The sequence below is a fragment of the Gorilla gorilla genome, chromosome 1 (assembly GCF_029281585.2).
Source record: "Gorilla gorilla gorilla isolate KB3781 chromosome 1, NHGRI_mGorGor1-v2.1_pri, whole genome shotgun sequence".
Classification (NCBI taxonomy): Eukaryota; Metazoa; Chordata; class Mammalia; order Primates; family Hominidae; genus Gorilla; species Gorilla gorilla.
The window spans coordinates 177,523,266-177,537,250 of record NC_073224.2 but is presented as its reverse complement, the minus strand read 5'-3'; the positions used below and the strand labels follow the sequence as shown (position 1 = coordinate 177,537,250).

At 39.1% G+C, this 13,985-nt stretch overlaps 1 protein-coding gene across 12 annotated transcripts in view; it reads right to left on the bottom strand.

The window, feature by feature from the left end:
- Positions 1 to 2,395: 2,395 nt before the first annotated feature.
- DOCK7 (dedicator of cytokinesis 7) overlaps positions 2,396 to 13,985 on the bottom strand; it is a 239,067-nt gene continuing 227,477 nt past the window's right edge. For all 12 annotated transcript variants that reach the window (XM_019019154.4, XM_055362977.1, XM_055363026.1 and 9 more), the window contains 2 exons: positions 4,917 to 5,084; positions 2,396 to 2,839 (listed from right to left, as the gene is read on the bottom strand). In XM_019019154.4, the coding sequence (XP_018874699.1) occupies positions 2,797 to 2,839; positions 4,917 to 5,084 (211 nt within the window). In that variant the 3' untranslated portion in view covers positions 2,396 to 2,796. The remainder of the gene's footprint in view (positions 2,840 to 4,916; positions 5,085 to 13,985) is intronic.

Genomic DNA, 13,985 nt, shown 5'->3' with positions numbered 1-13,985 from the left:
CCCCACCTTTCAGAATCACTAATGGAAATCCTTAAACAGTCCTGAGCACTACCCGTAAGTTTTGAATGGAATGGGTCTAAGATAGACACTGGGCCTCTAATACTCGAGAGACAGCCAGTTCTAAGAAGTAACACAAATTCCTGATGTGAGAAAGTTCCATTTTAAGAAAAATGAAGTTTGTAAGAGGTTTGTATCATACGAATGTTTAAGAGGAAGCCTCTGTTCTGAAGGATGTCAGAAAATAATTGGTTTTGCATAATTAAGTTATCATATAAATCATAAAGTCCTTGATATTGTTACTGAGATTTCTGAGATTTTTGTCCAAACTGTTATATAAATGTAACCTAATGAGAAGTGACCCTTCAGTGGTTCCTTATTCTCTCCCCTATATTTATACCCACCACTGACCCCCAAAGAAGAAGGGAAATTGTCACTTTTTTTGGAGGGGAGGGATTTCCATTCTTGACTCCTTACCTTTCCTTATTGTTCATTTGGCTCCTCAAATAGAGTTTTGAGGTTATGCCCTTCTGACTCAAATTTGGTCTAACAATGTAGAATCATCTGAAAAATGTTTTTGTGATTCAGTCTTTGAATTGATGTAGATAAGAGGAATTTGAGATGACACTGCCCATTAAAGTACATGGAGTGTGGGATATCAACCATCACTTAGGCTCTCAGAAGTAGATATTTTTTAGTATATTTCGAATATTTACTACATTGACTATAGAATGAAGGCAATACGTTAAATCTGACCAGTTTTTTTTTTTTTTTTTTAAACGGAGTCTAGCTCTGTCACCCAGGCTGGAGTGCAGTGGCGTGATCTCGGCTCACTGCAAGCTCCGCCTCCCGGGTTCACGCCATTCTCCTGCCTCAGCCTCCCGAGTAGCTGGGACTACAGGCTCCTGCCAGCCACCTCGCCTGGCTAATTTTTTGTATTTTTAGTAGAGACGGGGTTTGACTGTTAGCCAGGATGGTCTCAATCTCCTGACCTTGTGATCTGCCTGCCTCGGCCTCCCAAAGTGCTGGTTTTTGTTTTTGAGTTAAGAGTCTTGCTCTGTTGCCCAGGCTGAAGTGCAGTGGCGCCATCTTGGCGCACTGCAACCTCTGCTTTCCAGGTTCCAGTGATTCTCATGCCTCAGCCACCCAAGTAGTTCGGATTACAGGCACGGGCTACTACACCTGGCTGATTTTTGTGTTTTTGGTAGAGATGGGGTTTCACCATATTGACCAGGCTGTTCCCGAACTCCTGGCCTCATGATCCGCCTGCCTCTGCCTCCCAGAGTGCTGGGATTATAGGCCTGAGCCACTGCACCCAGCCAATCTGATCAGTTCTTTTATATATGTGTGTGTGTATGTATGTATGTGTATAGATAAGTTTTTTTTTTTTTTGAGACGGAGTCTCTGTCGCCCAGGCTAGAGTGCAGTGGCTCGATCTCTGCTCACTGCAACCTCTGCTGCCCGGGTTCAAGCGATTCTCCTGCTTCAGTCTCCCAAGTAGCTGGGATTACAGGCTCCTGCCACTGTGCCTGGCTAATTTCTGTATTTTTAGTAGAGACGGGTTTTCACCATCTTGGCCAGGCTGGTCTTGAACTCCTGACTTGGTGATCCACCCGCCTCGGCCTCCCAAAGTGTTGTTGGGATTACAGATGTGAGCCACCGCACCCAGATCTGGTTAGTTCTTAAGTGATTCATGTAACTGGTCAGTAGAAGAAAAGGATTATAAATGATGCCATTCTGTAAGCTGCACTACTACCCAAAAACCATTGTTCTAAACTGTTCTGGAAATCATTACTATGCATCGTTTTGGAAAAACTTGCCAAGAATTAAAATGTTACTTCTCAAATTTTTTTTCTGTATGACTTTTTCATATAATTTTAGGTGAATTAAAGCACCTAATTTTACTTTTTATATGCTTCTGAACTTTACAAGTGTCAGAAAATAGGTGATTTCTCAAACTCCAGCTGTATTACCTTCATGGTGCTACAAGATAGCGTTAAGTAGGTTCTAATTTACTGGTTTACATCGTCAAAAACTGATGGCTGGCTTTAATTTGAAACAGAGAAATCATTCATTTTAGTTGCTAAGAATCATGAAGTTCATACTACTATCATTGGTGTAATAAGATTTAATCAAGTTAAGGTGTTGTCACTGGTATTAGTTATCCCCGTATTTAAATTATTGTACACAAAGGTTTTACTAAGTAAAGTTCTGCAATTCTAAATTCCTGTTTTGGGTATGTAAATGGAAAATAACTTTGAAACAGTTACCAAACTCATTAATTTGGGGCTATCTATGATTTTTATTCTGCTAGGTTTGGAACTAGTTCTTGAGTCAACCCTTTAATTGTTCTCTGCCATTGTCAATAATAAAAATTTTGAAGTCCCACTTGGTAAAATTAGTGTAAACATTCACATATTTAATAGTACCTTTAAAATAAGCATTACTACATTTAAAATGGTTCCAAAATGAATCTATAAATGGTAATATAAATTAAAAAATACGAACTTAAAGTGAATAAATTTAACGTTAGCTATGGTATAAATAATGGTAAATGTATAGTGTACCTTTGAGTCATTAAAATGTCTTAAAAGATAACAGCTTGTTACCAGAACATTAGAAACCATAGCCATGATTCTCAAGCGTTAACAATCTACATTGGATATTTTCTTGGCCACTGCATTCTTCAATGAATAATAATTTCCAGAATTCCATTCCATGTTGTTTTCCAACAGATCTTTTCACACTCGATGTTGAATACATGGCTCTTTGCAGATGAATAAAACAAGTGCATTCAGTTTAGAGATCCATTTTGCGAAGGCTCATTCGACTGAAGGAATCTCTGGGAAAAAAATGAGAGGACATAGTTAGTTAAAGAAAACAATTTTTGCATATACCTTTAAATGTCTTACATGGTTTTTTCTGCCAGTTACCTTAAAGTTTTGCCACCATTTCTTACTAACTTCCAAGTTGGATGCTCATCCTACATACTCTGCCTTATATATTTTGGCTTATAGATTTAGCTATAGAAGTGTATTACAGTCACCACTTACTGGTCTTTTGTATTCGTTTGTCTGACTGATGCTGCAGATATTGTAATAAACAAGACAAGGACTTAAGGGATAATGGGAGAGATTTCAGGAAAAGATTTGGGGTTTTTTACATGGCAAAAGGCAGGTGTTTATTACATTTTAAGTCTTAAACGAGTTCTCAAACTGTCTCAGGTCCCTTTTACACTCTTAAAAATTATTGAGAACTCCAGGAATCTTTTATGTGGGCTATATATGGATGTTTATCATATCAGAAATTAAAACTAAGAACATCTTAAGTTACTATAAAATAACCCATTACATGTTACTATAAATAGCATTGCTTATTAAAAATGATTTGCAAGAAGCTTTAGGAGAGTGGTACTCATGTAGGAGTGTGGCTTAATGCCTATGTTCTCACATGTGCTTCTATAGTCAATCTTTTCCAATGTCACATCTCAACCTGTAGAAATCTCCACTGTACCCTCACAAGAAAATAAGTGAGAAAAGGCTAATATTTGGCATTAATATGAAATTAGTTTTGACTTAGGGAAATTCCTGAAAGAAGGGACTCCCCTCTCATGGGTCCAGGATCCCTACTGCAAATATTCCTGATTTCATAAACCAGCAAAATTAAAAATTCAGATGCTAAAGAAGAATTTTAAACTTAAATTCTAAAAAAGAGTGAAGGGAACGATACTCTTGGAATACTCTTAACATATTTTCTATTATCAGTTGGTTTCTTTTACTTATCGTTCGTGCCATTAAGGTTAAGCCATGAAGCCTAATATCTCCAGGAAAGGAAAAGGCCAAGTACAAAGAGATCACATTGGCTTCAAATCTCAAAGCTTGCTTTGAAGGGAAACAGCAGTCTTGAAAGCTAGATACTGTTCATCAAGAAAAAGTTTTTCAAAACTGCCTACATATGTTAAGAACTAAAGCTTGGAGGATTGGCCAAAAAGTAGATCATAGAGGACGGCAAAAACTCAGATGTTGTAAGGCAAAATTTTGGTCAGGAAGAATACAGCCTTTCCATGGAAAGGAGTTTCCATGGAGATCTGAAGGAACTGAGATGAGGATTAGGCCTATCTGAGGGACCCAGCACCCTGGCTCTCTGGGATCTCTGACCTGGTGGGTATAAGACTGGGAGAGGGGGAGTGGAAGCAGCAAGAAGGAAAAACTTTCAAAAAGATTGAAGGGGAAACCAAAAGTGGAGGGGACTAGTATGTTTCCCATTGGGAATTTTGAGAGGAAACCATCTTCAACACTTGTATGTAAATTCGATTTCAAAATGCAAGAAAGTGTACTTTTTGCAGTTATTGTGTCCTTTCCAGAATTCCGGTACTATAAAGTGAAATGTCAGGCACTGTCCTAAGAACTTCACATCTGTAATATCATTTAATCTCCACAAAAACCTCTTTAAGTTCTATCTCATTATACAGAGGAGAAATCTAAAAAAATTATCTGCTTAAATAACAGAACTAGGATTTCGTTGTAGAAAATTCCAAGTTAATGACAAGACTTTGTGTGGTGTCCCGGTTAATATGAGTACCAACTTTTGATTCTCAAGTTATTTACCTTGTAGAATGATTATAGATGATACAGGTTGAACATCCCTAATCCAAAATTCTGAAATGTTCCAATATCAGAGACTTTTTAAGCGCTGACATGATGCTCAAAGGAAATGCTCACTGGACCATTTCAGATTTTTGGATTAGGGATACTCAACCAGTAAGTGTAACACTAATATTCCAAAATCTGAAACCCCAAACACTTCTGGTCCTAAGCTTTTCGGACAACAGATGCTCGAGCTGTAAAAAGACTTCTACTAGTTTAACATGTTAGGTTTCAGAGGAAAGAATATCTAAAACCACTTAAAAATAAGCATACCTGTGGCAGGTGACAGGCAATACTGCCTTGTATAACTGAGGGATCTTTCTGTTGATCAGTGGCTGTAGGGCCTCTTTAAGGCGATGATAGTTTCTCTCCAGTTCCCTTTGATACTCCTTTTGATCTGGCCCAATTAAGCTCTTATTTTTTCTTAAGGCATCTTCACACCTAGGAAAAACAGGATGTTATCAAGATATTACTTCTGGCATAGTTTGTGGGTTTAATGCCATACACACGCAAAATACATATACATATATATGTGGGCTTAATGACACACAACACACACTATATATGTGGGCCTAATCACACACACATACACACATACAAAATATAGGCCAGGCATGGTGGCTCATGGCTGTAATCCCAGCACTTTGGGAGGTCAAGGCAGGTGGACCACTTGAGCCCAGGAGTTCTGAGACCAGTCTGGACAACATGGCAAAACCTCGTCTCTACAAAAAAAATGCAAAAATTAGCCAGGCATGGTGGTGCACTCCTGTAGTCCCACCTATTCATGAGGCTGAAGTGGGTGGATGCTTCAGCCTAGGAAGTGGAGAATGCAGTGAGCTGAGACTGTACCACTGCAATCCAGCCAGGGCAACAGAGTGGGACTGTCTCAAACGTGGGTGTGTGTGTGTGTGTGTGTGTGTATGTGTATGTAGGGCAACAGAGTGGGACTGTCTCAAACGTGTGTGTGTGTGTGTGTACGCGCACGCTGAGATTGCACCACTGCATTCCAGCCTGGGCAACCGAGTGGGACTATCTGAAACAAACGTGTGTGTATTTACCATGATGAGGACATTTAGTTTTTCAGCTGAATGTTAAATAATCATCTTTTGTTTTAGGTTTAAGGCAGGGAACAGATAATCAACTGAGTTCCTGTAAAATCTACTAAACATTTACTTCCAGTGTCATTAAGTTGAAAATTATCTGAAGGCATTTTTTTCACATCACCACTTGACTAGAAGCTCTTTCAGGGATGTAATCATGCTCATTTATGTGGCACCAATGTCATCTGGCATAGTGCTTTGCCTGTGTTCAAATATTTCTTAACTGAATAGGTTTTGTTTTTTTTTTTTTGAGATGGAGTCTCACTCTGTAGCCCAGGCTGGAGTGCAGTGGCGCGATCTCGGCTCACTGCAACCTCTGCCTCCCAGGTTCAAGCGATTCTCCTACCTCAACCTCCCGAGTAGCTGGGATTACAGGCGCCTGCCACCACGCCCAGCTAATTTTCCTTATTTTTAGTAGAGACGGGTTTCACCATCTTAGCCAGGCTGGTCTCGAACTCCTGACCTCGTGATCCACCCGCCTCGGCCTCCCTAAGTGCTGGGATTACAGGCGTGAGCCACCGTGCCCGGCTAAATGAATAGATTTTGATGACAGTCCTTTATCCAAGTTAATTCAAGTATTTGAGAAAAGTATCTGGACCCTGACAGACAATGAAGGAAAGGATATTTACAAATAATATATATCTCTCTATATATTTGTGGAATGCCACTAAAGTGATGCTTAGTAGAAAATACATAGCATCAAATGCTTATATTAGAAGGCTAAAACTGAAGAGCTAAGCAACTTAAAGTATTAGAAAGGAAATAAGATTTTAAAATAGAGTATCAAAAATTGCAAAAGTTGGTTCTTTGAAAAAACTAAAAAAACAAACTAAGCTCTGGCAAGATTAAACGAAAGAGGTCAAATATCCCCTACCAGAAATTTAAAGTGGAACATAAAGTTAAATACAGCAGAAGTTTTAAAAGGCAGAGAGGATATAATGTACTTTTTTTTTTTTTTTTTTTTTTTGAGACAGTGTTGCTCTGTCATCCATGCTGGAGTGCAGTGGCATGATCTCTGCTCACTCCAACCTCCGCCTCCTGGGTTCAAGTGATTCTCGTATTTAGCCACCTGAGTAGCTGGGACTACAGGCTCACATCACCACACCTGGCTAGTTTTTGTATTTTTAGTAGACATGGAGTTTCTCCATGTTGGCCAGGCTGGTCTTGAACTTCTGGCCTCAGGTGATCTGCCTACCTCAGCCATCGAAAGTGTTGGGATTGTACAATTTACAAAATTGTACAATTTAATACAAAAAACCCTCTGAATTTATATTAATTGATATTAATAGATTAATGTAGATTTTTTGCTAAATTATTAATAATCTGTTAATCTAGATTAATATAATTTAGCAAAACAGACTCAATGAAGAAAAAAATGGCAATAATCCTAAAATAATCAAATAGGTTGAAACAATTGTCACAAATCTATCTACAAAGAAAACACTAAATTCTACTAAACATCCTAGGGACCAATACCCGAATGTAATGCAATTATTCTAGAGTATATAAAAAAATGATTCCAGGCCGGGTGCAGTGGCTCATGCCTGTAATCCCAGCACTTTGGGAGGCCAAGGCGGGCGGATCATGAGGTCAGGAGATCGAGGCCATTCTGGCTAACAGTGAAACCCCATCTCTACTAAAAAAAAAATACAAAAAATTAGCCAGGCGTGGTGGTGGGTGCCTGTAGTCCCAGCTACTGGGAGGCTGAGGCAGGAGAATGGCATGAACCTGGGAGGCGGAGCTTGCAGTGAGCAGAGATTGCGCCACTACACTCCAGCCTGGGTGACAGAGCAAGACTCGCCTCAAAAAAAAAAAAAAAAAAAAAGATTCCAGAGTATAGGGGAAAAGAACTATTCTTGAGGGGAGTTCCCAACTCATATTTCAAGGCTGGGATACCAAAACCTAATGGAGACTATAAGAAAAAAATTATAATCCAAGCTCACCCATAAAAATAATTGTAAAACTTCCAAACAAAACACAGTTGGCCCTCCCTATCTGTGGGTTCTGCATGCATGAATTAGACCAACCATGGATTGAAATAATAATTTAAAAAACTGTGTTGAACAAGTACAGACTTTTTTCTTGTCATTATTTCCTAAACAATACAATATTAACAACTATTTACATTATATATTAGGTATTTTAAGTAGTCTAAAAATGATTTAAAGTATACAGGAGGATGTACATAGGTTATATACAAATACTACACCATTTTATATAACATATTAAACTTGTCTTCAGATTTTGGTATCCACAGAAGGCACACTGATGGACAATTTTAGCAGAAAACTTGTGCCAATGTATTGAACACACACACACACACACACACACACACACACACCCTCCAAGTATTTTTCTTTTTTTTTTTTTTTGAGACAGGGTCTTGCTCTTTTGCCCAGGCTGAAGTGCAGTGGCACGATCTCAGCTCACTGCAGCTTTGATCTCCTGGGCTCAAGGGATCCTTCCATCTTAGCCTCCCAATTAGCTGGGACTACAGGCGTGCACCATCATGCCCGGCTAATTTTTGTAGTTTTAGCAGAGATAGGGTTTTGCCATGTTGCCCAGGCTGGTCTCAAACTTCTGAGCTCAAGCGATCTGCCTGCCTCAGCCTCCCAAAGTGCTGGGATTTACAGGCATAAGGTACCACACTGGCCAAGTTTTTTAATTCCTGGAATAAATGAAAAGCTGGGTTATAAAATCACTAAGTTTTTAGATTAAAAGATTAAAGGAGATGCAGAATAAAAGCACTTGATAACAAACTTTTAAAACCTGTCATATTAAAAACTCTTTGCATAACTACAAATAGGTGGGTAGTCCTTTAACCATAATTAAAAATCTACAAAAAACCTGTAGCAAACATACTTAGTGGTGAAAACCCTTTTAGAGAAGGAACAAGAAAATGATGTCCTCTCTATTCCTAGTCAACAGTGTACTGGACGTCCTAATTATCATTATAAGACAAGAAAAAGATTCTACAGATAAATTATTAGAATTAGTAAGTCTGGTAAAATTCTCATGTAAAAGTAATATATAAAGTTAACTGCAGCTGGGCACAGAGGCTTACACCTGCAATCCCAGCACTTTGGCAGGCTGAGACCAGAGGACTGCTGGAGCCCAGGAGTGAGAGACCAGCCTGGGCAACATAGTGAGACCCTGTCACTATAAAATTAGGTATAGTGGTGAACACCTGTGGTCCCAGTTACTTGGGAGGCTGAGGCAGGAGGATCGCTTGAATCCAGCAGGTCAAGGCTGCAGTGAGCCATGATCACACCACTGCACTCACTCCAGCCTGGGTGACACAGTGAGACCCCATCTCAAAAAATAAATAAAATAAAATAAAATAAAATAAAATAAAATAAAATAAAATAAAATAAAATAAAAGTCAACTGATTTTTGGTAGAGCAGGAAACAGAAAACACAATTTTAAAAGATAACATTAAGGCCGAGCACAGTGGCTCATGCCTGTAATCCCAGCACCTTGGGAGGCAGAGGCGGGCGGATCACCTGAGGTCAGGAGTTCGAGACCAGCCTGACCAAGATGGAGAAACAGCATCTCTACTAAAAATACAAAATTAGCCAGGCATGGTGGCACATGCCTGTAATCCCAGCTACTCGGGAGGCTGAGGTAGGAGAATCGCTTGAACCCAGGAGGCGGAGGTTGCAGTGAGCCGAGATCGTGCCATTATACTCCAGCCTGGGCAACAAGAGCAAAACTCATCTCAAAAAAAAAAAAATTAATAAAATCATAAAAGCATTATATACTAAAGAATAAATTTTAAAATGTACAAGACCTCTACACAAAAAATTTAAATAGTATTAAGAAAACATTTAAAAGACCTAAGTAAATGGAAAAATATACCATATTCATGGACTGATGTCAATTCTCTTCCAACTGATCTATAAATTCAGGTTATTTTTTGGGTGCATGGAGTGAAAAATTGTTTCTAAAATTTAAAATTTATATAAAATTGAAAACAGCCAAAAACAGTCCTTCAACAAAACAAGGTGAGAGGAATTGCTCTGCCACACGGCAAAGCTTATTATAAAGCGGCAGTAGTTAAGAGAGCATGACATTAGCTGAAAGAGAGATAAATAGAGTACTGTAGGAGAATAAAGATCCCAAAAACATACGCACATAAACACGGGTGCTTAATTTATAATAGTGATGATGCTGCAAACCAGAAAGAAAGAAATTTATAATAGTGATGACACAGCAAACCAGACTTTCACCACAAACCTGTGAATGCTTTTTAAATAAGTGGTAATGAGTCAACTGGATATCCGTAAGGGGAAAAAAAACCTAAACCATATCTCATACCATATTCAATAAATGGCACTGAGATCATTATCAGTTATCAGTATGGACAAAAATCAAACTGATCCCTACCTTGAACCATACACAAAAATCAATTGCAAATGGATTTTTTTTTTTAAGAGATAGAGTCTCACTACGTAGACTTGAACTTCTGGCCTCAAGCCATCATTCTACTTTGGCCTCCTGTGTAGCTGGGATTACAGGCACTCACTGGCTCTTGCAGGCACATTTTTTTAAAGTAGAAAAAGCTTTTTTTTTTTTTTTTTTTTGCCTCCCCCACCCTTTGTTTAACCTATATTGATAAAGGAAAAGACTGAATCATTTAACTACATTAAATTTAAGAACTTCTGTTTGTAGGGGAAAAATGACAAGTCTCAAATTCAGAGGAGATATTTGTGATATTAACAAATGATAGATAAAGCATTCAGAACACACAAATACCCTTAGAAATCAGTAAGGAAAAGAATCCAATAGGAAAATGATAAAAGACTTGAATATGTAACTTTACAGAGGAGGGAAGAGAAATGGCTAACAGACACATGAACCTCTTTGGTAAAGAGATATTCAACCTCTTTGGTAATCAGGGAAATGCAAATTTAATCCATGACTACCTATCATTTCACATCCACTAGTTGGTAAAAGTTACAATGTTAGATAATATCAAGTATTGGTTAGGATATACAGTAATAGGAACTCAAATGCTACTGATGGGAATGTAAATTTGGCTTACACACTTTTGAAAAAAATGTGGCATCGTCTGAGGATGAACCTATGAACCAGCAACACTATTCTTAATTTTAAGCCCTAGAAAATCTCTTGTACATATATGTCCAGAAATAAGGTAGACGGATATTTGAGTAGCACTCTTTGTAACTAAAAACGAAACAAAACAGGAAACAACCAAAATATCCATCAACAGAAGAATGAATAAATCATGGCATATTCATAAAACGGATTATGTAAAAAGCAACATTTACCATAGATATATCTCACAAACACTGAAAACAGCAACTCACAAAACATTGTATACACTGTTAAAGTTAAAAAAATGCAAAACAAAATATGTTATTTAGGGAACCATTTATGATAGAACTATAAAGACAAGAAAGGAAATGATAAATATGAAATTCAGGATACTAGTTACCCCTGAAGGAATGGAGGGAAATGGTATCAGATAGATAAACATAGGGAGGGGATCTCAAAGTCATGGTCATGCTTGGTTTCTTAGGCTGGGTGGTAGACACATGACTTTTTTCTTCCTATTCTTTAATAGCAAATGTTATAAATATTATTTTCAATCTATTCAAGATTTAATGAAAAACGTTTTAAAAAAACAAAACCCCAAAACAAAAAGTAAACACATGGAAAAGTGCTTACTGTTTTTAGTAATAAAAGCAATTTTCTTTTTTTTTTGAGCCGGAGTCTCGCTCTGTCACCCAGTCTGGAGCACAGTGGTGCGATCTCGGCTTGCTGCAACCTTTGCCTCCTGGGTCCAAGGGAGTCTCCTGCCTCAGCCTCCTGAGTAGCTAGGATTACAGGCACATGCCACCATGCCCGGCTAATTTCTTGTATTTTTAGTAGAGATGGGGTTTTGCCATGTTGGCCAGGCTGGTCTCGAACTCCTGACTTCAGGTGATCCACCCACCTCGGCCTCCCAAAGTGCTGGGATTACAGGCCTGAGCCACCATGCCTAGCCGTCAGTCTGTTTTAAATGGTGCCTCAATTTGCTTTTATTGGCTGGGCGCAGTGGCACATAAACACGGACCCTGCATGGCACCATTTGTAGTAGAGAAAAATGTAAACAGATGTAAAGATACATTAAGTCACAACTGAAAAAAACTGCAGTACATACTGTACTACTGCCATAATTTTGTAGCCACCTCTTGTTGCTACCGTGGTGAGCTCAAATGTATCTGCTTAAAATGCCATGTGATGCTACTTATCTCCAGGTGAGCAGTTGTTGCTGCAGTAAATTGCGTATCACAGTAAAGAGTGATTTCTCATAGTTCTTGTGTATTTTTCATTGTATTTAGTGCAACCATAAACTTTGAATAATCCATGGGGCCTACATGAAGTGCCACTAGTGATGCTGGAAGTGCTCCCAAGAAGCAGAAAAAAGTTACATTACAGGAAAGAGGTGAATTGCTTGGTATTATACACTGAGATCTGCAGCTACAGTTGCCCACCATCTCAAGATGTATGTATCCAGTGTAAAGAACACTGTAAAAAAAAGAAAAGGAAATTTGTAAGCCCGTAGGCATGAAAACCTTGCACTTTTTGTGAAATACTGTTTTTGTTGTTGTTGTTTGTTTTTTTGAGATGGAGTCTTGCTCTGTTACCCAGGCTGCAGTGCAGTGGCACAATCTCAGCTCACTGCAACCTCTGCCACCAAGGTTCAAGTGATTTTCCTGCCTCAGTCTCCGGAGTACCTGGGATTACACGTGTGTGCCACCATACCTGGCTAATTTTTGTATTTTTAGTAGAGATGGGGTTTCAGCATCTTGGCCAGGCTGGTCTTGAACTCCTGACCTCATGATCCACCTGTCTCGGCCTCCCAAAGTGCTGGGATTACAGGTGTGAGCCACTGCACCAGGCCTAGAAATACCATTTTATCTCATATCAAAAATGCAGCTTTTATGTGGGTATAGGATTGCTGTAAGAAAAGTGTATCTGTAGATTAATGATTTGAGAAAAAGTGAAGTCATTACACGACAAGGCAAAGGGAAGGTAAAGGATCTAAAGCTGGATGATTTAATGCCAGCAAAGGATGGTTTGATAATTTTAGAAAGAGGTTTGCCTTTTTAAAATGCCAGTAAACAGGAGAGGCAGTTTCTACTGACCAAGAAGCAGCTTCTGCCAACCAAGAGGCAGCAGACAAGCTCCCAGATGCCAATACAAAAATCACTGAAGAAGGGGAATATTTGCCTGAACAGGTTTTCTGTTGTTGTTGTTGTTTTTTCTGAACAGATTTTTAATGCAGATAGAAGTGCCCTATTTAGAAAAAAAAAATGCCACAATGGACATTTGTTACTAAAAAAGAGAAGTGAGCACCAGGATTTAAGGCAAAAAGGGATAGGCTCACTCTACTGTTTTGTACAAATGCAGTCAGGTTTATAATCAAGACTGCCCTTACTTACAAAGCTGCTAACGCCTGAACCTTGAAGGGAAAAGGTAAAAGCTTCTGGTTGAACAACAAAAAGGTCTGGATGAGAACCCAATTTACGATTGGCTCCATGGGTGCTTTGTCCATGAAGTCAAGAAGTATTTTATTAGTTAAGGGAATGCCCTTTAAAGTTCTTTTGATATCGGACATTGCATCTGGCCACCCAGAACCCCAAGTTTAACACCGAAGGTCTTGAAGTGGTCTACTTGCCCCCGTAAAAACAACATCTCGGCCAGGTACTGTGGCTCACGCCTGTAATCCAAGTACTTTGGGAGTCCGAGGCAGGTGGATCATCTGAGGTCAGGAGTTTGAGACAAGCCTGACCAACATGGCAAGACCCCATATACAAAAATTAGCCGGGTGTGGTGGTGGGCACCTATAATCCCAGCTACTCAGGAGGCTGAGGCACGAGAATCACTTGAACCCGGGAGGCGATTGCAGTGAGCTGAGATCGCGCCACTGCACTCCAGCCTGGGTGACAGTGAGATTCTGTCTCAAAAAAACAAAAAAAAACAAAAAACAAGAACAACAAAATACATTCCTAATTCAGCTTCTAGATCAAGGGTCGTAAGGACCTATAAGGCTCATTATACATGGTACTTTATATTCATAGAAAGGAGTGTCAGCACTATGGAAGAGAACTCTGATAAGGAGAACATCACAAGTCTGGAAGGATTATACCATTGAAAATGTCACCACTGTTTACAGAGAAAGCCATCAGGCCCAAGACAATCAATTCCTGCTGGAGAAAACTGTGTCCAGAG